This window comes from Myxocyprinus asiaticus, chromosome 13 (genome assembly GCF_019703515.2).
Source record: "Myxocyprinus asiaticus isolate MX2 ecotype Aquarium Trade chromosome 13, UBuf_Myxa_2, whole genome shotgun sequence".
In the NCBI taxonomy this organism is placed as follows: domain Eukaryota; kingdom Metazoa; phylum Chordata; class Actinopteri; order Cypriniformes; family Catostomidae; genus Myxocyprinus; species Myxocyprinus asiaticus.
This window is the reverse complement of record NC_059356.1, coordinates 29,315,673-29,342,199: the sequence shown is the minus strand read 5'-3', so window position 1 is coordinate 29,342,199 and position 26,527 is coordinate 29,315,673. Positions and strand designations below refer to the sequence as shown.

General features: G+C 39.9%; 2 protein-coding genes across 4 annotated transcripts in view; one reads left to right on the top strand and one right to left on the bottom strand.

Moving 5' to 3' along the window:
• Window positions 1-734: 734 nt before the first annotated feature.
• LOC127450664 (DDB1- and CUL4-associated factor 7) lies at window positions 735-12,822 on the top strand. 2 transcript variants are annotated; one of them, XM_051714940.1, is made up of 7 exons: window positions 735-1,219; window positions 1,704-1,862; window positions 2,382-2,493; window positions 2,656-2,774; window positions 2,891-3,100; window positions 3,200-3,317; window positions 11,537-12,822. In XM_051714940.1, the coding sequence occupies exons 1-7, from the start codon at window positions 1,082-1,084 to the stop codon at window positions 11,707-11,709; spliced, it is 1,029 nt and encodes a 342-aa protein (XP_051570900.1). In that variant the 5' UTR covers window positions 735-1,081; the 3' UTR covers window positions 11,710-12,822. The 2 variants fall into 2 exon arrangements, with proteins under 2 accessions (XP_051570900.1, XP_051570898.1); XM_051714938.1 differs by having other exon boundaries at window positions 11,534-12,822.
• A 206-nt stretch (window positions 12,823-13,028) lies between these two features.
• The window catches only part of LOC127450762 (potassium voltage-gated channel subfamily H member 6-like), a 51,691-nt gene continuing 38,192 nt past the window's right edge, over window positions 13,029-26,527 (bottom strand). Inside the window, exons 7-16 of one of the 2 annotated variants that reach the window (XM_051715101.1) lie at window positions 26,099-26,524; window positions 22,538-22,955; window positions 21,312-21,511; window positions 19,541-19,793; window positions 17,396-17,589; window positions 17,172-17,268; window positions 16,780-17,043; window positions 16,040-16,220; window positions 15,720-15,924; window positions 13,029-14,532 (exon numbers count right to left, since the gene is read on the bottom strand). In XM_051715101.1, coding sequence (XP_051571061.1) covers window positions 14,248-14,532; window positions 15,720-15,924; window positions 16,040-16,220; window positions 16,780-17,043; window positions 17,172-17,268; window positions 17,396-17,589; window positions 19,541-19,793; window positions 21,312-21,511; window positions 22,538-22,955; window positions 26,099-26,524 — 2,523 coding nt within the window. In that variant the 3' untranslated portion in view covers window positions 13,029-14,247. The remainder of the gene's footprint in view (window positions 14,533-15,719; window positions 15,925-16,039; window positions 16,221-16,779; window positions 17,044-17,171; window positions 17,269-17,395; window positions 17,590-19,540; window positions 19,794-21,311; window positions 21,512-22,537; window positions 22,956-26,098; window positions 26,525-26,527) is intronic. The other variant, XM_051715102.1, reaches the window with a different exon arrangement.

Sequence of the window (26,527 nt, the reverse complement as noted above, 5' to 3'; positions counted from 1 at the left end):
TGATATCTACTACATTTAGATTTACATTTTTTTTACATTATTTATATTTTATTTATTTATTTGTATTATTATTTTTTATTATTATCTCAGTCTTGTTGCTGTTTTTGTATTATTGTACACTGGAAGCTCCTGTCACCAAGATAAATTCCTTGTATGTGTAAGCATACTTGGCAATAAAGCTCATTCTGATTCTGATTCTGATTAGCCTACTAATGTTAATGAACAGAACCTTAAAGTGCTGCCGATTTTTTTAACTGTATAACTGCTTATTTATTGTTCTTATGTAATCATTTATTTTATAGATGACATTTATAAAATGTTGTTATCTTTATACCTTTATAATTTGTAAATAATTAACTAATAATATCTATTGTAATTAATATTAATATATATTATTTAAGATTGATAACATTTAATTTGCATTTAAAGACATTTGTAAATGAAAGCTAAAATACTTCATTAGCCTGGTTTGACGATTTATCATTGTCCCATTTTTAATTCTGGAATCCATTCTGTATTCTAGGTCTTAGATCTTGTGTTGTGGTTCATGTTTTCTCTCTTGACCCACAGTCATTGTGTTGCTTTCCAGTGTTGAAGGGAACAAATGAAAAATTTGACATTAAATAAATAAATGTAAAAAAAAAAAAAATTTCAACTAGTCGCAATGAAAACCGAATATCTATAAATAACCCTCGGCTCCCATTTTCTATCGAGAACTTTTATTTTGAAATACACACGTTCTCAGATCAAATGCGCTGTGGAGTGGTCCGGCCTGTTTAGGGCTCTCTAAAGTTAGAATTAAAAACCGTTGGGGCAAAGAAACACATGGGCATGTAGTTACATATAATGATGAACATTATCGAGTGAATCTGTTGTCGCCTTGGTTTTGTGTCGCAGCAGAGCGCAGTTCGTCGGATTCGCGGAGGGATTGTTATGACATTCTCTTTGTCTCACGCTGCACAAACACGAGAGCATATTTCTTGCTGAAAGAAGAGGCTCTTTCAGCGATCCGTACAAACCTAGTTAGTTTTGTTGACCTAATTCTTTCTCGTCCCTGCCGACCTGATCAAGGCATTGAAACATGTCGTTACACGGCAAACGAAAAGAGATCTACAAATACGAGGCGCCATGGACGGTTTATGCCATGAACTGGAGCGTCCGACCTGACAAACGCTTTCGGTTGGCGCTCGGCAGCTTCGTCGAGGAATATAACAACAAGGTAAACAGTTGTTTGACATCAATGCCAGATAGTCATGCTTGATGTGTATACGGTGTTCTGTGATATTATTGCGACTGTTCCAACCATACTGGGACGTGTGCGTGGACATTTATAGGAACATGTCAAATACAGATGAAAAATATTAACACCGTGCATTATAAAATAATACAGTGCCACTAAAATGTGCACATTGTACAAAATTATTATACAAATCATTCAAAATGTGTAATGAAAGAGGGTGTGTTGACAAATACGGCCAGGGCTGAGCATAGATGCCTAGACTTTATATGTACTTGTAGGTAAGGTAATATATGCATTTATTAAGACAGAAAATTGGAAGTGTAATTTGCCCTCTTAAAAATTATAATTATCTAATAACTAATTCATAAAATAGTTTTTACTTGATACTTGGTGGATTCTGTCTGTGTGAAATGAAAAGTGGACCGGACAATATTAAATTGACTGTTTTGTTTTTGATGTCCAGGTCCAGCTGGTGGGTCTTGAGGAGGAGAGCTCAGAGTTCGTATGCAGGAACACCTTCGATCACCCGTACCCCACCACCAAGATCATGTGGATCCCTGACACCAAGGGAGTCTATCCAGACCTGCTGGCCACCAGTGGAGATTACCTACGCATATGGAGGGTGTGAAGAGGAGACAACCATACATTCACATTAGTTGTTACACATCAGTTTGTGTTCAAGTTTGACTGCTCATAAGACACTGCATCGCCCTATGACTTAAGGTCAACATGAAATAGTGTTCGGAAACCATTTTACTTCAATAATGTCAAGTTTCCAAAGAAAACAAGATATTCTGTTTGGAAAAAAAATGTAGGACGGAACTTGATTGTAACCATCGGTAATTGATTAGATCATGAAGTGAATTTTATATGACTGGTGGTTGGAGGGAAAGGTTTAAAAATGTAAGAGTGCTTAGTGTTGTCAACTGAAAAGGAAAGTTTTTGCAGAGCAAGTTATGACATTTGAACATGTATTTTCTTTGGAATGATGTACATCCATGAATCGCTCACAACAAGACCATTTATGGTTATTAAGAAAGTAAATGGGATCATTTCAGATTTCATGTTGACTTTATATAATTAGGAACCAAGACAACCCAATAAGCATACATGTTTGAATTAACTGTATATCTCTTGTCAGGTTAATGACACAGAGACCCGTCTAGAATGCCTCCTGAATAATAACAAGAACTCTGATTTCTGCGCACCTCTGACCTCTTTTGACTGGAATGAAGTGGACCCCAACCTTCTGGGTAAGAGACTTACATAGTCAACCTGTGCATGTTTGTGTATGAGAAAATGCTTTACATGTTTACATGTTTGTGTGTTTTTGCATATATCTTTAAATGCATGCATACGTCTTTGTCTATGACCATCAGGTTGTCATAATATATGTGTGTTTTCTGGTTTTATAGGCACCTCCAGTATTGATACCACCTGCACTATCTGGGGTTTAGAGACGGGACAGGTTCTGGGGAGGGTCAATCTGGTCTCAGGCCATGTCAAAACGCAGCTAATCGCTCATGACAAAGAAGTGAGTATAAAACTTCCCCTAGTCCTATGTTTGATTGGCCGTTCTAACACACACCGACACACACACATACTATATATATATTTGTGTGTGACTTGAGCATTTCTATTGGCTTGCAGGTGTATGATATTGCTTTCAGCCGTGCAGGTGGTGGGCGGGATATGTTTGCGTCTGTGGGAGCAGACGGTTCTGTACGCATGTTTGATCTGCGGCACCTAGAACACAGCACCATCATCTACGAGGACCCTCAACATCACCCGCTGCTGCGCCTCTGCTGGAACAAACAGGACCCCAACTACTTGGCCACTATGGCCATGGACGGCATGGAGGTCTTTCTTTTAATTATTTTTACTTGAGATTTGGTCGATTTGGCTACTTTTAGTATATTCCCTAATGTCTCCCTAACTTTCTTTGCTTTCTATATTAAGGTGGTGATTCTGGATGTGCGTGTGCCGTGCACACCAGTGGCTCGGCTCAATAATCATCGTGCTTGTGTAAATGGCATCGCATGGGCTCCCCACTCCTCCTGCCACATATGTACAGCAGGTTAGAAACCAGCCCAGCCACATACACACACACACACACACACACACACACACAGGTTTGTTTCACTATGTAAGTGAGGACATCTCATAGACCTCCATTTCTTAGCAGGCTAATGATATTTTCTATTCCCTAACCCTACCCCTAAACCTAACCCTCACAGAAACCTGTGCACATCAGTAGATTTAAAGCTAAACATGATTAGGCTGATTTTTGGGCTTTTTTTACTAGTCAGGACCACCTAAAATGTCCTCACTAGAGAGTTTTCAACAAGTTTCACTATATTAGTGAGGACATTTTCAAAAATGTGGCACTCACAAATATAGTGAAACCTGTATACACACACAGTAGCGGATTTAGGCATGGGCGATATCTTGCGGGGGGCGGCACGAGGCACCCACACAGACCATACAACCCCCCCATACATCTTTGGAGGCGTGTTGAAGCGGGTTTCGCCCAGGGCTCCATACAAGCTAGAACCGCCATTGCACACACACACATTGCATTAATATTCTCAACTGGTCCTCCATAAAGTTTCATTTCAAGGCAAACTGCATTAAGGCAGGGTGATTTATTGAATATTCACTATATATTTGCAATGATTTTGCTGGCGAGATCAAATTAAACAACATTGCAGTGATTTTATTGCAAGTTTCCTGAAGAACATGCCACTTGAATAGATTCGCGATTGTTCCTTGTCTCGCTCGTGAGCATTATAGGCAAATTTGATGCATTTTCAAAAGCTTCCACTTTAGTGAATCGTTTTAAAATTCTGATTCCGTGATTTGTTTGCACCATCACTCAAATTTTCACGGAAGCCTTTATGGGGCATTTTTCATATATTTAAATGTTTTAGTCATTTATATATAAAGTGGCTGGTGAGTGTATATACACCGATCAGCCACAAGATTAAAACCACCTGCCATTATTGTGTAGGTCCCCCTCGTCCTGCCAAAACAGCGCCAACCTGCATCTCAGAATAGCATTCTAAGATGGTATTCTTCTCACCAGAATTGTACAGAGCAGTTATCTGAGTTACCATAGACTTTGTCAGTCTGAACCAATCTGGCCATTCTCTGTTGACCTCTCTCATCAACAAGGCATTTCCGTCCACAGAACTGCCGCTCACCGAATATTTTTTGGCACCATTCTGAGACTGTTGTGTGTGAAAATCCCAGGAGATCAGCAGTTACAGAAATACTCAAACCAGCACCAACAATCATGCTACAGTCCAAATCACTGTGATCAAATTTTTTCCCCATTCTGATTGTTGATGTGAACATTAACTGAAGCTCCTGACCTGTATCTGCATGATTTTATGCACTGCACTGCTGCCACACATTTGGCTGATTAGATAATCGCATGGATGATTGTTGATGCTGGTTTGAGTATTTCTGTAACTGCTGATCTCCTGGGATTTTCACACAGAGCAGTCTTTAGAATGTACTCAGATTGGTGCCAAAAACAAAAAACATCCAGTGAGCGGCAGTTCTGTGGACGAAAATGCCTTGATGAGAGCGGTCAATAGAGAATGGTTCAAACTGACAAAGTCTACGGTAACTCAGATAACCGCTCTGTACAATTGTGGTGAGAAGAATACCATCTTAGAATGCTGTTCTGAGATGCAGGTTGGCGCAGTTTTGGCAGCACGAGGGGGACCTACACAATAATAGGCAGGTGGTTTTAATGTTGTGGCTGATCGGTGTATATACACTCACCGGTCATTTTATTAAGTACACCTGTACATCTACTTATTCATGCGATTGATCTAATCAGCCAATCGTCTGGCAGAAGTGTAATGTATACAATCATCAGATACGGGTCAGGAGCTGCAGTTAATGTTCACATCAACCATCACAATTGTGATCTCAGTGATTTCGACCATGGCATAATTGTTGGTGCCAGACGGGTTGATTTGAGTATTTCTGTAACTGCTGATCTCCTGGGATTTTCACTCGCAACAGTTTCTAGAGTGTATAGAGAATGGTGCGAAAAACAAAAAACAACCAGTGAGCACCAGTTCGAAAACTCCTTGTTGATGAGAGAGGTCAACAGAGAATGGCCAGACTGGTTCGAGCTAACAGAAAGGCTATGGTAAGACTGCCCCCTGATAGTCGACCAAAACGTCAGTCATGAGAAGAGTCTTGGTCGATCAAGTTTTGATTGGTCGGTTAGTCGCAGAAAAAAAACTCCACAGGAAACCAACGAACAATATTACCGCTGGTTGGACGCTAGGTGGTACTATGGGGTAATTTTCGTTAAGCAGGGTTAGGGTTAAGCCTACACAATAAAGCATGACACCTTGATTTCAAACTTTGAACTTTATTTTTTATTTATTTTAACAAAAAATTCAAATGAAACTGGAAAAAAATGAAGTGCAATTAAAATGTGTGTTGTTCAACTTTTTGAAAGATGGTTTTACAACATTTGTCAACATCTCTCTGGCAAAGAACCTGCTTCAACTGTGCATTCTCTACCGGTCGGGTATTTCGTTATTCGGGAAAATACATCGTGTGTGAATAAATGCGTTTTGTTCCCTCCTCCATATATATATCGCAATATCCAATTACATCAGCAACCCCTGGGCTGAGGGATTGGTGAATAATCTTGCTTTAGTGAGTTTGCATTTCAAATTAAATTAAATTATTTAAAAAACGAAAAACTTAAATCAAATACATTTCTAAATTCAAATTGCTCTCCAAACAAAACGAAAAAGCAATTAAAATAATGAAGTGATCAAAAAAATAATATATAGGCTATATAAGTAACCACCTTTCCATTTACCGTCAGGCAAGTGTCTGTCTAAACATGCAGGCAGAAAATTACTTACACAAATGAAGACAAAATCAATTATAAATGTAAAAATTATAAAGATGATGATAATCACTGAAATATAAATCATGGATCGAGGTGAACGTGTTTTTGTATTTTATGTTTTAATCACAGCTATAGAGGCTGCAGAGTTGTGGTCACAATAAAACTGCTCTGTGGAAATAAAGTGAACTGAACTCAAAACACCTCCTGAGCTGAGATGTCTGAGGTCATTTGCAGCACTCATAGATAATACTGTTCTTGCAAAAACAATTCAGAAGACAGAAACGGTGAGAACCTTTTACATGCGTGTGTTCCACGAGACTGCAGGCCTCCGTATCAACATGCATGCGCATGGACGGTTTTTCTGTCATCTGTTCTTAATAATATAATAAAGTGTGTTTCTTCAAGCATGTGTCTGTGTCTATGGGCAAATTATTTGTAAAATTAATTTGATAATAATAATAGCATAATAATAATAATTGTATACATTAATGGGAAAACGAGCCAAATATCGTCTTGACATCGTCAAAGGCATCAGCTATTGGTGATCACTCTGACCATCGTTGATCCACGTGATCATTGTCTGTCGGCAAAACCCTAATGTGCATTTCTCTCTATAAATTAACAAAATGTTCAGACAGTCTTGCTGGTTTTTCCGACATATTCAGAATTATTACCACTTTTGCCGGTGTCGCTGCGGCTCACTTCATGCGTGTGCTTGTAAAATGTATATTTTAAAGGCTCATTATTACGGTTTAGAATTTCTCTGTAATGTACAACAGTGTTAGCAATGTTACTTATAACATTCTTTCTCAGCCCTGGAACTCGAACCATTTTCTGATGCCCCCCTATATATATATATATATATATACATACACTATATTGCCAAAAGTATTCGCTCATCTGCCTTTAGACGCATATGAACTTAAGTGACATCCCATTCTTAATTCATAGGGTTTAATATGACGTCGGCCCACCCTTTGCAGCTATAACAGCTTCAATTCTTCTGGGTAGGCTTTCCACAAGGTTTAGGAGTGTGTTTATGGGAATTTTTGACCATTCTTCCAGAAGCGCATTTGTGAGGTCAGACACTGATGTAGGACGAGAAGGCCTGGCTCACAGTCTTCGCTCTAATTCATCCCAAAGGTGCTCTATCGGGTTGAGGTCAGGACTCTGTGAGGCCAGTCAAGTTCTTCCACACCAAACTCGCTCATCCATGTCTTTATGGACCTTGCTTTGTGCACTGGTGCGCAGTCATGTTGGAACAGGAAGGGGCCATCCCCAAACTGTTCCCACAAAGTTGGGAGCATGGAATTGTCCAAAATCACTTGGTATGCTGAAGCATTCAGAGTTCCTTTCACTGGAACTAAGGGGCCAAGCCCAGCTCCTGAAAAACAACCCCATACCATAATCCCCCCTCCACCAAACCTCACAGTTGGCACAATGCAGTCAGACAAGTACCGTTCTCCTGGCAACCGCCAAACCCAGACTCGTCCATCAGATTGCCAGATGGAGAAGCGTGATTCGTCACTCCAGAGAACGCATCTCCACTGCTCTAGAGTCCAGTGGAGGCGTGCTTTACACCACTGCATCCGACGCTTTGCATTGCACTTGGTGATGTATGGCTTGGATGCAGCTGATCGGCCATGGAAACCCATTCCATGAAGCTCTCTACGCACTGTTCTTGAGCTCTGAAGGCCACATGAACTTTGGAGGTCTGTAGCGATTGACTCTGCAGAAAGTTGGCGACCTCTGCGCACTATGCGCCTCAGCATCCGCTGACCCCGCTCTGTCATTTTACGGGGCCTACCACTTCGTGGCTGAGTTGCTGTCATTCCCAATCGCTTCCACTTTGTTATAATACCACTGACAGTTGACAGTGGAATATTTAGTAGCGAGGAAATTTCACGACTGGACTTGTTGCACAGGTGGCATCCTATCACAGTACCATGCTGGAATTCACTGAGCTCCTGAGAGCAGCCCATTCTTTCACAAATGTTTGTAGAAGCAGTCTGCATGCCTAGGTGCTTCATTTTATACACCTGTGGCCATGGAAGTGATAGGAACACCTGAATTCAATTATTTGGATGGGTGAGCGAATACTTTTGGCAATATAGTGTATATATATACACATATATATAAGTAATTAAATTAATATCATAAACGTGCAACTAGTGGACTAATGGCTTAAATTAACGCCTACTAGCCGACTAGGAAAATCTTTGGTCGGGGGCAGCCCTAGGCTACAGTAACTCAGATAACCACTCTAAAATTGTAATGAGCAGAACAGTGTCTCAAAATGCACAACATGTCAAACCTTGAGGCAGATGGGCCACAACAGCAGAAGACCACAAAGGGTTCCACTTCTGTTAGCCAAGAACAGAAAGCTGAGGCTGCAGTGGGCCTATCTTTTGTGTACCTCAGCAGGAATCCAGATTTATCAGACCAGGCGATGTCAATCATCTACTGTCCAGTTTTGGCGAGCCTGTGCCCACTGCAGCCTCCGTTTCCTGTTTTAAGCTGACAGTAGTGGTACCCGGAGGGCTTTTCTGCTGCTGTAGCCCATCCGCCTCAATGTTTGATGTGTTTTATGTTCAGAAATGCTTTTCTGCGTAGAGCTGTTGTAACGTATGGTTATTTGGGTTACTGTCACCTTCCTGTCAGCTTGGACCAGTCTGGCCATCTCCTCTGACCACTGTCATTAATAGGCCGTTTTCGCCCACAGAACTGCAGCTTGCTGGATGTTTTTTGCACCATTCTCTTAACACTAGAGACTGTAGTGTGTGAAAATCCCAGGAGATCAGCAGTTACAGAAATACTCAAACCAGCCCATCTGGCACCAACAATCATGCCATGGTCGAAATCACTGAGATCACATTTTTTCCACATTCTACTGATTAATGTGAATATTAACTGAAGCTTCTGACCCATATCTGCATGATTGTATACATTACACTGCTGCCGCATGATTGGCTGATTAGATAATCCCATGAATAAGTAGATGTACAGGTGTACCTAATAAAGTGGCTGGTGTGTGTGTGTATGTATGTATGTATGTGTTATATATATATATATATATATGTACACACACACGCACACACATGCATACAGTTGAAGTCAGAAGTTTACATACACTTAGGTTGAAGTCACTAAAAAAAAGTTTTTTTAACCACTCCGCAGATTTCATATTAGCAAACTATAGTTTTGGCAAGTCGTTTAGGACTTGTGCATGGCACAAGTAATTTTTCCAACAATTGTTTACAGACAGATTGTTTCACTTTTAATTGACTATATCACAATTCCAGTGGGTCAGAAGTTTACATACACTAAGTTAACTGTGCCTTTAAGCAGCTTGGAAAATTCCAGAAAATGATGTCATGCCTTTAGGCAATTAGCCAATTAGCTTATGATATGCTAATTGGATTCAATTGGAGGTGTACCTGTGGATGTATTTTAAGGCCTACCTTCTAACACAGTGACTCTTTGCTTGACATCACGGGAAAATAAAAATAAATCAGCCAAGACCTCGGAAAAAAATTGTGGACCTTCACAAGTCTGGTTCATACTTGGGAGCAATTTCCAAATGCCTGAAGGTATCACGTTCATCTATACAAACAATAGTACGCAAGTATAAACACCATGGGACCGCGCAGCCATCATACCGCTCAGGAAGCAGACGCATTCTGTCTCCTAGAGATGAATGTAGTTTGGTGCGAAAAGTGTAGATCAATCCCAGAACAACAGAAAAGGATCTTGTGAAGATGCTGGAGGAAACAGGTAAACAAGTATCTATATCCACAAAAAAAAACAGTCCTATATCAACATAACCTGAAAGGCTGCTCAGCAAGGAAGATGCCAATGTTCCAAAACCACCATAAAAAAGCCAGACTACAGTTTGCAAGTGCACATGGAGACAAAGATCGTACTTTTTGAGAGATGTCCTCTGGTCTGATGAAACAAAAATTGATCTGTTTGGCCATAATGACTATTGTTATGTTTGGAGGAAAAAGGGTAAGGCTTGCAAGCCGAAGAACACCATCCCAACCGTGAAGCATGGGGGTGGCAGCATCATGTTGCAGGGGTGCTTTGCTGCAGGAGGGACTGGTGCACTTCACAAAATAGATGGCATCATGAGGAGGGAAAATTATGTGGATATATTGAAGCAATATCTCAAGACATCAGCCAGGAAGTTAAAGCTCTGTTGCAAATGGGTCTTCCAAATGGACAATGACCCCAAGCATACCTCCAAAGTTGTGGCAAAATGGCGTAAAGACAACAAAGTCAAGGTGTTGGAGTGGATATCACAAAGCCCTGACCACAAATTTGTGGGCAGAACTGAAAAAGTGTGTGCGAGCAAGGAGGCCTACAAACCCTACTCAGTTACACCAGTTCTGTCTGAAGGAATGGGCCCACTGAGAATGTGATGAAAGAAATAAAAGCTGAAATAAATCATTCTCTCTACTATTATTCTGACATTTCACATTCTTAAAATAAAGTAGTGATCCTAACTGACCTAAGACAGGGAATGTTTTCTACGATTAAATGTCAGGAATTGTGAAAAACTGTTTAAATGTATTTGGTTAAGCTGTATAAAAACTTCTGACTTCGTCTGTGTGTGTGTAAATATTTCTGTTTATAGCCATGTTTTGTTATATTGGTCCAAATACATGAAAATTATTAAATATTCTGCTTTGTGATCATTTAGTGAAAAACAGTGTGGAAAACATAATAGATTTTTGCTGTGTTTAGTTTTGGCATTAAACATTTTGAATCTACTTTGCAACAATGGCTGTTTGGTGAAAATTAGTATTTGAAAAGAGAAACTCACCCTTATAACCCATTTCTTAGCACATACAAAAATATCCATAAATACTGAATATCAGAAAAAGGCTGAAAAATATAGATTTGTTTTTTCTACCACCCAGACCTAATATCAGGGTTTCCACAGTCATGTAAAACATGAAAAAATCTGAGAATTTGTAAATTGATGACATCTTCAAAGTCATTGAAAAATCATGGAAATGTCTATAGTGTATACATTTTTCTAGTTTTTATTGGCTCTAAAAATATCTTATCAGCTAGATAATGCTCTTGTATTGAGTAAAACTTGCTTCAAGCCATAGTTATGTCTGATGTTTGAATGAATCATTCTTTTGTGTCTGCTCTTGTAAATGAAATGGTCTGTTTCACAATTTCAGTCTGAATAATTTGTTAGTGTATCGTCTGAATCAGAATAGTTCTTAGAAATCTGTATCCAGAAACAAATGCCTGGAAAGGTCATGGATCTTCATTGGTCAAAAATGGTGGGAACCTTTTAATATGCATCAGTATTAGACTGGCAGCAGTGACAGTGCTGTTTCATACAAGTCTTCTTTACCTGGCCCCCCTCTCTTTAACTCCCACTGTAGCGGACGATCACCAGGCTCTGATCTGGGACATTCAGCAGATGCCGCGTGCAATCGAGGACCCCATCTTGGCCTACACAGCTGAAGGAGAGATCAACAACGTGCAGTGGGCCTCCACTCAGCCCGACTGGATCGCCATCTGCTACAACAACTGTCTGGAGATCCTGCGGGTGTAGTGCTGATCCTGAAAGCCCCTGTATGCTGAGCTCAGGGCTTATCACAGGAGAAGAGTCTTGAAGAGGAGCAGAGACTTGTTTTCTAACGTTCCTGAGGTCTATAGGTTTCAGTGGGGAGGGGAGATGAGATGACTGGGCCGATGGGAACAGTAGTCTGAACAATGTGTGTGGATCTTTTGTCTGAGAGAACGAGGCTGTGTGAATGAGTATCTGTAGGTCTGCACAATATATCATATTGGTCTGTTTTCCTACTTGCTGATGTCCCAGAGTCCTCATATTGGGATCTTAAAGAAAACTGTAATTTACTATGATTGTAAGGCCCAATTTGTGTAGGGAGAGGTTGTATGTTTGTTTATTCTGTTTGACCATTTTAGAACTATTCTTTAAGTAGGCAAGCAAAATTGTTCAGGTACACATTTGCCAAGATAGACTTCTACTGCAAAACAACTCTTAGGTTGCAATTCCTTACTTAGATTTGTACAGTTTTAAAGGTCCTCTAAACTGCAGATTATCAGATATCTGAATTTCCATCAAGAATACATTTATTTCAATTTTTCTTCATTTCAGAAAGGTGCCATTTTTTATATCCCTGGGAAATGTTAAAAATAGCTGTTTTAGATTGAACTGTCAACTGTTACAGAAAAAAAAAATGTATATCATAAAAGCACTGCAGAACCTTCATAATTGCTCAGTCCCTCATATACTCACATTAGTTAAGATATATTACTGCTCACTAATTGTGAGAAGAGCCCTCTTATATTTCCCCATGTTATTTTTCAAAAAAGTCAGTTCCCTTTCAGCATGCTTGTGCTCAAAGTGAAATGTGTACTTTATACATATATAAATATGATGTACAAGGTAGGACAAAGGTGTTACTTTTTCAGAATAATTTTGCAAGTCATTTGGTCTGTTCACATGTTCTGTTATGCAAATATGATGTAGTAGTAATGCCACTATTTTTGGTCGAGACTGAAATCAAAAGTGAATTTGCGAGGCTATGTGAGATTATTCATCCTCAACTCGCACTATTAGATGGGGTGTTTATATGTAAGTAGATTTGTGTGTGTCAAGCCATAATGCTTTTCTATTAATAAACTCTTGTTCTTTCATAAAGCTTCCACTGAGAATTCATTTTAAAGCATCACGGAAAGGCCAGACAATTTAAAATAGAAAAACTAAGACCGGGAATGTTGCTATCTTAAACCCATATAGACAGAATATTTTGGGAAAATCCATGAGATCCCGAAATCGATAAAACACATGGAGAGTGTGAGCCTTCCTGTTACTTCAGAAAACAAATCCGTACAACATTGGCACTCTGTTATAAATAACATTTAATCTAAAAAAAAAATATATATATATATATATATATATATATAATATTAACTGTGTGCTTTTGGAAACCTTTACAGTCCAATAAAGGTTTTCAATCATTTTACATACATTCATGTGCTTTCATTGTAGAGGTGAACATTGAATTTACACTGATGTCATCTCAACAAGTCCTTGTCTTCAATCAAAATGTGAAGAATTCAAAGGAATATCATCTTGACATCTTTGTCTTTCACATACATTGATCACACTTCCATTAGTTCACACACCCATTGGAGCATATGCAACACACACACACACACACACACACACACACCTCACTGATCAGTTCACAAAGTGGATAAATTAACCATTTAAATTGAGAAATATCATTTCATGATCTCGGAATTCATGTCCATTTGCTTACTATTAATCCAACAGACAAATATACTTTTTACCTGATGTAATATTACATTAGATTTGGGTCAAATATCTAACCTGACACAAAAATATATAATAGTATAAGTAGTATTTTACTTTTAAAAAATTTTATAGATTGAAAAGAATAAGTCCTGCACTTTTACAATATCAATACACAAGAAATTCATTATACTCTGAAAACAGCCCAGACATATGTTTCATCTGTCTGGGTGTGAAATGTCCTCGTCTCAGTGGTGGCACTGCCTCAGAAGGTCTATTCTCTGAATCTCAGCCAGCGTAAGACATGAGGTTTACTACGTAAAGATAACTAAAACAAATCGTAAAATCTCAAACCTGACATCCAGATAATAATTTAAAATGATCATTGTAGAACATGATGGTGAAAAGAGTCACTCAGATCGTAATGCGATCTTTCTGTCTTTTTTTTTTTTTTTTTTTTTTTTGCCCATTGTACTCATACAAAAGCTGAGATTTATTGCATCTGAGGAAACGTCCAGCTCTTAATAAGAAGGGATATGAAACAAAATACAAAAAACAGAAATGTACAACAACCATTATGAATTAATTTTCTCAACTGAACACCCTTTTACCTAATGTAAGTCAACACATGTAACATGAATAATTTTTTTCAGTTCGAGCAAGCATAGATTCTATTCAAGTGCAATATTGAGCTGTCTGAAAAATGGAAACCATGAAAATGTGGTAAATATGCGACTTAGGAAAGTTGTGCTCTTTCAGAGCTCAAACAAAATGCTGTCAAGACACCCAGAAGTCTGTTTTTGGCCTCTAGCTGCCAGGTAAGACTGGATCAGACACATGCCTTTGGATTTCTGGTGATTCCTCCAGTATGTTTGGACTTTCCAGACTGTCTGGGAGCGAGGGGAATCGTGGGCTTCTACACAGCAGTCCAAGGAGCTCTTGATGAGTCTCTCGAGGGGGACTCAGTCCCATGGGCACAGCCAGCTCTGTCTCTGGGGACATGGACATGGTGTCATTTGAGGCTATTGTCAGATGGATGCCGCTGGACAGAGAGTCACGAGACTTGTATTTGAAGCTGTCCGTGTCAGGGCTCTGTGTAATGTGAAAAACAGCTCAGATTCAATACAGACTATAGAGGACAGCATTAGACATGCAACAGTTGCACTCACTACAAAGTTGGTCTTGGAAGATGACTAGCCAGTGGCCACCTGATCATGTAAAAACAAACTGATCTACTCAGTCTTAAATCCTTAAAGGAATGTTCTGGGTTCAATAAAAGTTAAGCTCAAACAATGTCCAACGCTAGATAGTGCTTCCAGGGTGGAGTATAAACTTAAGGTGCTCTATGGTCAAGGGTTCATTATAGTCCAAAAAACAAAGAGCTGGATAACCATGGCACTCTTATTAATTAAAAAGCCTTTATGGGGGCCTGGGTAGCTCAGCAAGTAAAGACGCTGACTACCAACCCTGGAGTCGCAAGTTCGAATCCAGGGTGTGCTGAGTGACTCCAGCCAGGTCTACTTAGCAACCAAATTGGCCCGGTTGCTAGGGAGGGTAGAGTCACAGGGGGTAATCTCCTTATGGTCGCTATAATGTGTGGTTCTCGCGCTCAGTGGGGCGTGTGGTGAGTTGTGCGCGGATGCCACGGAGAATAGCGTGAAGCCTCCACACGCACTACGTCTCCACGGTAACGCGCTCAACAAGCCATGTGATAAGATGCGCAGATTGACGGTCTCATACGCGGAGGCAACTGAGGTTCGTCCTCCGCAACCCGGATTGAGGCTAGGTCATTTTTTCATCATTTCGTAATTTAAAAATAATAGTCCCCGTGCTTGTTTATATTTAAAAGTCCCACTTTATGTACCAAATATTAATTGTTCTGTTTATTTTGGGGATTTTGGTTGAACAATAAACTGCATCTGGGATTTTATTTGTTTAGGTCTCTTTGTCTGTGGCCGTTATAGTATGGAAAGTATAAGATTTGTTTTTGACATTCTATAAATCGTTTTTGAAAAACTAACGGCCGATTAATCGGTTATTTCCCACCACCTTAGTTATCGGTATCGGCAAAATCCACTATCGGTCGACCTCTAACATTGAGCATTATAATTTCTCCTATTAATTTTTTAAAAAGTGGTCCATCTTGTCTTCCTTTTATTGTTTTTCATATTCCACACCATTTTTTTATCTAATGTACAGTTTACAAGTGCACAAACAAGTCCGTGCCTTGTTACATAATATCAAACCCTCTCACACTCACTGCTGACATCACAACCTACCTTACCAGGAGATGATGGCCTGTCAGGGATCTGTACAGAGGGCGTGGTGTTGTGGACTGCTGTAGTGTACAGGCTGGTGGGGTGAGCTGGGTGTGCTGTGAGCGGTTCAGGGGAAACTGCACTGTAGGCAGGGGGCACTGGAGCCATCTGCCTCTGCAGCAACTGCAGAATCACATTTATATCAGTTGTCATCCTGGTCTCCAGTCTGGAGAGAGAGAGAGAGAGAGAGAGAGAGAGAGGTTGTAGGGGAAATCCAGACTTTGCATATATAGCTAGTGTCCTCCCTCTCTAAACATCCCTCTGTTCCCTGGTTGTCTGACCTGTTGAGTTGGGACTGCAGTAGTTCCAGACGGGCCTGCAGTTGGCTTGGTCTGTCCTCGTTGCAGAGGCTGTGATGGTGGTAACAGGTCTGCACTGCAGAAGGGCGACTCTGACGCTCTGAGTACTGACTGGCCCTGCGGTCAGACAAATAGCCATATAACCCAGACACGTTTGGAGGAGCTGTTATATGGGTAAAGAATGAGTTGATAGGCAGAGAGAGAGAAAAAAAGAAAAGAAAAGAGAAAGATTATTAGTTAAGATGGATAGGTTAAAGCTTCAATAGAACAAATTGATTCTAAAATATGACAAATACAGTATTTAGATGAAAAATAAACAGGGACTGGATACCAGTTTGCATACTTCTTATAAGTACAAAACTTAGATATTGCACTGGTGATAGACTGGTAAAGGACATACTTTTAATGGGATAGTTCACCCAAAATATGAAAATTCTGCTATTTTCTCAGCCTCATGTTGTGGAACACAAAAAGAGATGTTAGGCAGAATGTTACACTCACAGTCACTATTCACGTTCATTGTATGGAAAAATATGCGATGAAAGTGATTGGTGACTAAGGCTGTCATACTGCTAAACATCTCCTTTAGTGTTCCACAGAAAAAGAAAAGTCCTGTATTGGGACATCAAACAACATCATGAAATTGCATCTTGATACTGAATTTAGGACTGATAGTGTGCTGATTAATATTCCGCCAAAGTATTCACTCTTTCTGTTCGCACCTGTGTATGAATGAGACCCTCGCTCCTGTGATCCTCCCATGCTGACAGCAGAAGGGGAGTATTCTTGCATCTCTATCCCTGGAGAGTATATCTCCCCTCGGCCAGGTACCAGGGGCTTTAGGTCCTCCTCACTGGACAGGGAAGCAGCACTGGTATCACTGCATAATTCATCCCACTGTGAGAGTGGCATCACTCCCCGATGGTTCCCGACAGGAGAACAGGTCTGGATCGGGTATGTGTCCATCCCATCTCGGTCCATCCCATCTGATAGGGGTAAGAGCAGAGCGATGAGCTGTGCAGTCCTGCAGCAATGGCCCTAAGCTTAATTCCTGTAGTAGTGATCTGTGGTTTTCATGTTGCCTAAATGGAAATTACTAGATGGACACCCTTACCAGGTCGATTGCGCTGTAAGGGGTTCCTCCGGTGTCTGGGCCGACGGTACCCACAGTCTGAGTCCTCGCTTGGTGTTGGATGCATGATTCTGTCTGCCTGATACACACAAGCTTCAGTAACTCACATAATTACTGAAAACATGTATAGAAACATGCATTAAGACTAGCTAAGCAAATACCCATTTATTATCTCATTAACATTTGTGTGAGTTTGAGGGGCTTACATCTCTAAGGTTGAATGTGATCTCTAGGTTGCTCCAGAAGTTGTCTGAGAAATCAGGGTACATGTCCAACACCTCCAGCAGGTCGTCTCTCAGGATCTTGTGCAGGTCGCAATAGGTCAGAGCCCTCACGTCTGCACTTGATTTCCCTGGCCTGGCATAGAGACTGATGGGCTCCCCAAAAATATCATTCTTTCCTGCAGAGAGGAAAAAAAGGAGACACAGGGTTGGAAAAGAAACATAGAAGAGAAACAAAGAGAGAAATAAATATAACAGTTTGGTGCCATTGATGGGTCTCTTCATGCAGCTGATGGTATGAATGCAACATCTAAACAGTTCACTCAGTAAGGGGCACTATAAAGCTGCACTTTGAGATGCTCGGAAACACAGGTACCAGCTCAGACAAAAATATGCTAAGAAATTAGCTGTAAAACGGAAATATACACTATTAAAGGGAACGTTCAGCCAAAAATGAAAATTCTGTCATCATTTACTCAACCAAACCTGTATGACTTTGCTTCTTTCTTCCTTGGACACACAAGGAGATTTTGGCAGAATGTTACCATTCACTTTCATAGTATAAAAAAAGATGCAATTAAAGTGAATGGTGACTGAGGCTAACATTCTCAAGTCAAGTCAAGTCATTTTATGTACATGTATAGTTTTTAACAACTCACATCGTTTCAAAGCAGCTTTACAAAAAATTATGTTGTAACAGAAAATGAAGCTGTAATGTCTGTAATGTCTTAAAGTCTACATTCTGCGGTTTGATAAAAAACGTGATTGTAGATTATGCCTTAAATATATTCTGTATATTTATCGTCTATGTATTCCATTTTAAGAGAGTGTAGTCCATCCTGTGACCAAGATGATGCAGGCAGAGGTCAGTGAGGGGCATCGCAATTCGGCTGGAAGCTTGTGGCAGTTCATTTCAAAAGCTTTCTGCCTAACATCTTTTTTGTTTCACATAAGACAAAAGTAATATGTAAGGTCTTTCCACAGATCTGCAGAAGGGCCTGTCAAGGGACTGAAGAGGGTCTTACAACACCATGATGGATCTTTACTACAGGAATATTGATGTTCAGAATATAATATTAAAGTCCCTCTCCAGTCACTGGTTTAACCCCTAAAAACATATCTTTGTTAATCAAAATTACACATTTAGAAGTTTTTTGTCCATGACAATAATCCCTTCATGCTTTAAAATGGCTTAGATATAACTCTACACCTTTGCCTCATTTAGTATGCGCGGACCTATGAATATGCAAATTAGTTCCCGTCTCCATCTCCACTCACCCCTGCACCGCTCACTTGCAGCTCGGGCTACCTGCTCACCTTCACCCATTTATCTGAGATTTTCAGATCCTTTGGTAATACATGAAGGCATACCATTTGTTCTTTCGCAACTTTGCCTCTGAAAACAGAACATGTCTTGCAAAATACCGATCCGTAGCTACACCTAGCTTCTCCTTATACCCCTTGCTTCGCCGTAGCATATGCTATTGATATGGAAAGCCCCACCCCGCAAGTTGACGGGACCTTAGTTTGTGACATATGAAACCCTGGCTTTCTGAATCTGTGTTTTTGAGACTGTCTTTGGTAGACTGCAGTTCCAAGGGTGAAAATGCTCAGCCATGGCATTGACTGCTGATTTAACTCGTGGTATGTCTTCTAGCACATAAAAAAAAACACCGTATGGACATGTAAACAAGGTTAAAAACTTGATTTTCACTGGAGGGGGTCTTTAAATTTGCTCAATGCTGAAAAAAATTGGTAGTGACTGGTAGTACTTGAATGTTCTAATATGTTTGAAGGTGTTGCTTGGCCTGAAAAGTTTGAGAACCACTGCTATAGAGCAACATGGCAAGAGCCTTGCTTTATATTGATCTGCATGGCACATTATAATAGAGAGCTGCAGGGACAGATTATCTGGCTTGTTGATAATCAATGAGAAAGAATCAATGAGATGCACTGTAGTAGCACATGATGGTGTGAACATCAAAACAGAGGAAAATGCAGTGAAACAGAAGAGGAGACAGAAAGAGACAGAACAATGGCAAATGTGATAAAAAATGCAAGGCAGAGAAGAGAAAAATGAGACAAGCGATAAATACTAAATCATACAAAACTAGACACTGCCTCTCGCACCTAATATGGCCACAACCACATCATCTTTGAGGATTTCTATTGAGCCTCGGGAGATGAAATACAGGGCAGTCAAAACGTCTCCACTGTGCACCAGAGTGTCGCCGGGCGGGGCATGGGTGGTCTTAAAACGCATGGCTAGAGCACGCAGACAGCCCTTACTCGCCCCCCTGAATGCCTTACAGTTCTGCAGCAGACTCCGGTTCAGATGCAGACAGATGTCAGCCTGTAGACACTCTGGAAAACCCTTCAATACCTGGAGCAGGAGAAGAAGAAAAAAATGGAACATTAGAGGCATACAGTTTTCACAAAATCAAAGAAATACATAACAACTAGATGTGTGTAGTGCTTTATTGTGAGAGTTGTGAGAAAAAGATCGAGAGTGAAAACTTTAATGGCAGTAATGTCAACAAAATGCTTGCTGTAGACTTGTGCCTAGCACAGTGTTTAGGAGATATTTCGGCTCATTCTTCACATTTATTGTTATTTAGTACTGATTTTTTGGGACGTCTTGCTTCAATTGCCTCTTCTAGATCACAGTGTAGCATTTAAATGGGATGAGGTCGGGACTCGGCCAGGATTGCCCATTCTAAAATGATGAATTTAAGAACACAGACATTTTCAAGTTTAAAAGAGATAATTGTAGATCCATAGCTGTGACCCAATTCTTTGTCAGTTAGTTGAGGATTCTACACTGGGTACTCTAAAAGCAACAGTGATACATTTCTTCCATTTGTAAACAGAAGCACACCAGACCACTGTCAAAGCCTAACTTAAAGGAATATTCCGAGTTCAATATCAGTTAAGCTCAGTCGACAGCATGAAAGTGAATGTGGCCAGTTTTTGGAGGGTTTAAAGGCAGAAATGTGTAGCTTGTAATTTTATAAAAGCACTTACAGTACATTAGTTCTTCTGTTAAAACTTGTGTATTATTTAAAGTGTAAAGTTGCTTAAATTGTCATTTTTACAGTGGTTGTAGGGTTTGTTGACATTACATCATCATGGTAACAAAGTTGTAAAATTGGCTATAACTTTACACAGAAAAGGTCAGTAAGTGATTTTAGCACACTAAAAATAATGTTTACTCACATATTGTTTATGTCTTGTGGCTAAACATTTGAAAAAATGAATATTTTAAGATTCAACAATTGTCACCATTAAGACCCTCACTGTAACCCAGATTATTGCTTTAAAAAAAAAAAGAGGGACAAGTCAAAATAAATTTTTGTAGTAATCAACATTATGCCACAATTGCTGTCGATTAAGAAAATTCCTTTAATTGGAACAGCTTATTCCAATTACCCTATTTCCAAGGCATTATCCTAGGATAATATACTTTGTTCATCACTGACCTGGATTAATTAAACTGTAAATTCAGTTAAGACCATGTGAAATGTTTTGTGGTGTTTTTTTTTCCAATGTTTAAACACTTGTTACTGCTGTTGGCTGATTTGTAATCTAATCAAAAATGTAACCTTGAACTCCATGAAAAATAACTTTAATGTAATTAATTACTAGTGCTTGATTTTTTTTTATTTTTTTTATTATGTAATCCCAATTACATGTAATCAACTACTACCTAACACTGATTACTTATTGTATTTATAACAGGCACTTAGAGGATCAATTCATGGTTTTGGAGCCATTCATTCAGAAAATCCACAACAACTGTACATTCTATTCTCAAACCTATTCTCTTAAATGAATACAGATATTTTTGTGTTTCTTATTGTAATGTAGGCATATTTAAACAATATGTGTGTGCATTACTCACAGCATTCATGTCAATGCCATTAGTGTAGGACCAGGCGTGCTGGAAGTACTCCTCCAGCCGCTGCCTAAGGTCTCCTGGGATCTGATGGAACCTGATGAACTCCTTGACTCGTAGCATCTGAGTGTGATAGCGAGCTGTGCCTGAATACAACCTCTGAATTATAGCGGACACATTGCCAAAGATACTGGCATACATCAGGGCTGGAAAGAAGGAAGATCCAAGATTATTATCAGTCAAGAGCGTAATAGGAACCATACAAATAACACTATGTTACACAATTTTTGTTCCTGGGTAGTAAGTGTTATTTCCCAATTGCTTATGCCTCAAAAGTATAGAAAATGGCTATTATTCCCCACAAACTTTGCTTTTGTGACCAGGACAATGATATTTTGAAATGTACCTATTTTCAATGAGAAAACGGGTGAATTTGTGTCTTTTTGTTCACATAAAGTCAGAAAAAACAACATATGAATCAGACAGCTTAGGGAAGAAGTCTTGAAGGTACTTGAAGGTTGCCGACTCCTTATCTAGAGCTCTGACAAATTGTTTCGTAAGGCCCAATTTGATGTGAACAATAAATGTCTTGAATGTGGATGTTAACCCGGCTCCTGCTTCCTCCAGATCCCAGGTTTCGGCAACGATGTGACAGATCACGTTCTTAATGTGGAAAGGAGGAAGCGGGAGCTGGGTTAACATCCACACGTAAGACATTTATTGTTCTGCTTTTCAGTGTCAAACACACTAAGGGTTTACTTTTCAGCACAATCCCCAACACACACACAAACATGTCGACACACACAGCTTTGTGCGTCTCCCTCTCTCAAACTCGTGCCCTGGCTCCTCTTTATCGCTCTCCTGGCTGATTGAGATAATTCTCCACCAGGTGTCCATCCTTACCGCTCAGCCATGCCCTGCTTGCCACACTTTAATTAGTTCCCATTTCTTTTTCACAATCTACCCGCCCCCCCCCCCCCCCCCCCACACACACACACATACAAGTTCATTTTAAATGAACCTGCGGTGTGACAAATGAATTTTTAAAGACACAAATATGAAAATGTTGTCTCAATTAATATGAGCTCATAAAAGCTGCATGCATAACAATTAGCAAAATGCTGTTTGAAATAGTTTTAGATGAAGTAGAGCATGTCACACTGCAGGACATGTCAACTACGATCATCACCTTAGTTTGGGTCTATTATGGAGAATGAATTCAATATACTCACAGCCAATGAGCATGACGCAAATGGAGAAAATCTTCTCAGGGTTGGTGTTAGGAGAGACGTTTCCAAATCCCACACTGGTCAAGCTACTGAAGGTAAAATAAAGAGCAGTTACATATTTATCCTTGATGGAGGGGCCAGAGGAGAAATCACTGTCGTTGTACTGCTTGCCGATCTGGTCGGCCAGGTTGTCCAGCCAGCCGATCTTCATGCCCCCGATACGGGAGGAGCTGGTGCGCTCTACGTTGCCAATGGCATACCAGATGCACGCCAGCCAGTGGGCAATGAGTGCGAAGGTGCACATGAGGAGGAAGAGCACTGCTGCACCGTACTCAGAGTAGCGGTCCAGTTTCCTTGCCACTCGCACCAAACGCAGCAGCCGTGCGGTCTTCAGAAGGCCAATCAGAGTGGTGGTTTGAGGCTGAAGGGAGGAGTTTGAGAGGAGAGTGACCTGATTGAAAGGTGAAATTAGTTTTCACAATCACACTGTTTTTGTTAAGTCGGCAGGACAACTGCAACTATGACCAAATTATGTTTGTGTGACTTTGATTTGTGAATACTAATGCTGCAAGGCAGGAGTACTCAGATTACTTAGCTTGGGGGCCACTTGAAGGGGCCAAGAAAATTAGCATAATACACTACTTTATATATATATTATATACTATACTTACTATAAGTGGCCAGTGAATTTGCCAAAAAATATGGATAGTGGTGGTGGGCCAGTGGATTTGATATGGACCATCTTGAGATGGAGTATCTCTGCCATAAAGTTAAATGTTTCTCAAAAACAGTAAAAGTCCAAAAGATCATTAAAGGGATTGTTCACCCAAAAATAGAAATTCTCTCATCATTTACTCACACTCATGACATCCCAGGTCTGTATGATTTTCTTTCTTTACCAGAACACATTTGAAGAAAAATACAAAAGTATCTTAGCTCAGTAGGTCCTTAAAATGCAAGTGGATGGTGATCCAACTTTTGAAGCTCCAAAAATTACAGATAGTCAGCATAAACGACATCCATACACGAGTCCAGCTCTTAAATTAATGTCTTCTAAAGCAACACGATCGCTTTTGGTACGAAAAAGATCAATATGGAAGTACTTTTTCAACTCTAAATCATCACTTCCGGTCAGCAGCGGTATGCACATGTGAGGTAATCGTGTTGGCATGTGAGACACATGAGAACTGATGCATGTGCGGCACACATGGAAGAGCAGTGCTGTTTACGAGTAGAAAAAACGCTGTACAGAAGCTTAGTTGGTTTTGGTTAGATCTGTATTTATCTGTTTCTTTACTCACAATGGTGCGTTTGTGTGCTTATCATGGATGTCTCAACCGAGAGGAGAATGTGAGATTACCTCTGTATCATGGCAACGCAAATAGGTCACACGAGAGACCGTGTGATCTCCAACCTCTCATGAAGCTTGGATTATAGTTAAAAAGTACTTAAATATTTTTATTTTTTCACACCAAAAGTGATTATATCACTTTAAAGGACATGAATTTAACTGCTGGAGTCATATTGATGACTTTATGCTGTGACTATCTATGATTTTTGGAGCTTCAAAAGAGAAATCTCCATCCACATGCATTTTAAGGACCTACTGAGATACTAAGATATTTTTCTAATTTTCTTCAAATGTGTCCTGGTGAAGAAAGAAAGTCATACACACCTGGGATATCATGAGGGTGAGTAAATAATTACAATTTTAATTTTTGGGTGAATTATCCCTTTAATATGCTAATATGTCTCTTTTTGCATATAAATGAATAAAACGGCTTCACCTTTACTGTATATAACATCAATATTGCAGTAAATACAGGTCATTACAACATTCAGAAAAATAACACAATCAATATAACTACACTGCAATCAATATGCTAGTTGATTCATTGATTTGTTTGAGTGGTTCTACAACCCCAATTCCAAAAATGTTGGGACAGTATGAAAAATGCTAATAAAAAGAAGTAGTGATTTGTAAATTATTTTCACCCTTTGCTAAATTGAAAACACTACAACTACACATTATATGATGTTTTACCTTGTGAATTTCATTGTTTTTTTTTTTAAATGTACAGTAATTTCAAATCAGATGATTGCAATACGTTCCCACAAAGTTGAGACAGGGGCAATTTAAGACTAATAACAATTTGGTAATGTGAAACAGGAGATGTTAAACAGGTGAGGCAATCGTGTCATAGTATATAAGGAGCCTCCAAAAACAGCCTAGTCCTTCAAGAGCAAGGATCATTCGAGACTTGTCCATTTGCCAACAGATGCTTCAGCAAATAATCCAGCACTTTGAGAACAATGTTCCCCAAAGACAAATTGGAAGGATTTTGGGCATTTCACCCTCTACAGTGTACAATACAGTTAAAAGATTCAAGGAATCTGGTCAAATCTCGGTGCGTAAAGGGCAAGACGAGAACCACTTCTGAATGCGCGTAATTTCTGATCCCTCAGACATCACTATCTTAAAAAACGTCATTCATCTGTAATGGATATCATGAACATGGGTTTGGGATTACTTCAGTAAACCTTTGTTAGTCAACACCATTCGCCACTGCATCCACAGATACAAGTTAAGACTTTACTATGCAAAGCAGAAGCCCTACATCAACACTGTCCAGAAGCACTGCCGACTTCTCTGTGCTCGGTCTCATCTTAGATGGAAAGTAGAACAGTGGAACTGTGTTTTTTGGTCCGATGAGTCCACATTTCAAATATTTTTTGAAAAACACAGCCGTCATGTTCTCCGGGCCAAATAGGAAAAGGACCATCCAAGTTGTTATCAGCATCAGGTCCAAAAAACAAGTGCCTGTATGGGCCAGGGGTGTGTCAGTGCCTATGGCACCGGTAACTCGCACATCTGTGAGGGCACCATTAATGCAGACGGATTGTAAACATTTTGGAGCAGCATATACTACCACCCAGCACCGTCTTTTCCAGGGATGTCTTGGAATTTTCAGCAGGACAACTTCAAACCACATACTGGCCGAATAAGCAGAGAGTGCAGGTGCTAGATTGGCCTGCCTGCAGTCCATCTCCAATTGAGAATGTGTGGTGCATTATGAAGTGCACAATACAGCAACGAAGACCCCGTACAATTGTGCAGCTGAAGACCTACATAATGGATGAATGGGGGAAAATTCCACTTTTTAAACTTAAACTTGTGTCTTCAGTGCCTAAATGCTTAATAAGTGTTATTAGAAGAAATGGTGATGTTTCACAGTGGTAAACACTCGACTGTCTCAACTTTTTGGAGTGTGTTGCAATCATCTGATTTGAAATTACTGTATATTTTCAAAATAAACAATGAAATTCACAAGGTAAAATATCATATAATGTGTAGTTGTAGTGTTTTCAATTTAGCAAAGGGTGAATATAATTTACAAATCACTATTTTTAGTCAACTTTATTGGAATTGTGGTTGTACTAAATTTAGCACATCTGCCCATTTCAATAAATTGTATATTGTGTTTTAGGGTACCGAGCTGTACAATTGAAATATTACTGATTAATATACAGTCTGGTTACCACATCACAGCATTCCTCTCTCACCTCATCTGAACCTGATCTGAAAATGAGCAGGTCAAAAGGAATGGCAGCCACAATGTCTATGAGGAACCAGCCCTTGAAGTAGTGCTGAGCAATACGAGCTGGATTGCTGACCACCTCATCATTGTGATTGACATATGTGGTCCTGAAATTGATGAGGATGTCAATAATGAACATGACATCCACCACCAGGTCCACCACATTTAGGGGATTGCAGGTGTAGCCGCAGGTGCGCCTCCTCTCATCTTCCTGCTCGTTGAGGAGGAAGGCGGCCGAGTAGGGCGTGAAGACGGCCGTGTAGAGCACCAGGAGTAAGATGATCCAGTCCCATACTGCCTTGAAGGGGCTGTAGTGAAGGATGGTCCACTTGTGGATGCGTGGAGCTTGGAGCTTGTATTCGGGAAGCACATCCGCTCCAAGTGACAGCACCTG

Excerpts from the sequence above, each read along its gene's own strand:
- LOC127450664 (XM_051714938.1), top strand. The coding sequence starts at position 1,082 with ATGTCGTTACACGGCAAACGAAAAGAGATCTACAAATACGAGGCGCCA. Across the intron at positions 1,220-1,703 it reads TCGAGGAATATAACAACAAG|GTCCAGCTGGTGGGTCTTGA; the intron begins GTAAACAGTTGT and ends TTTGATGTCCAG. Across the intron at positions 3,101-3,199 it reads TGGCCATGGACGGCATGGAG|GTGGTGATTCTGGATGTGCG; the intron begins GTCTTTCTTTTA and ends TTCTATATTAAG.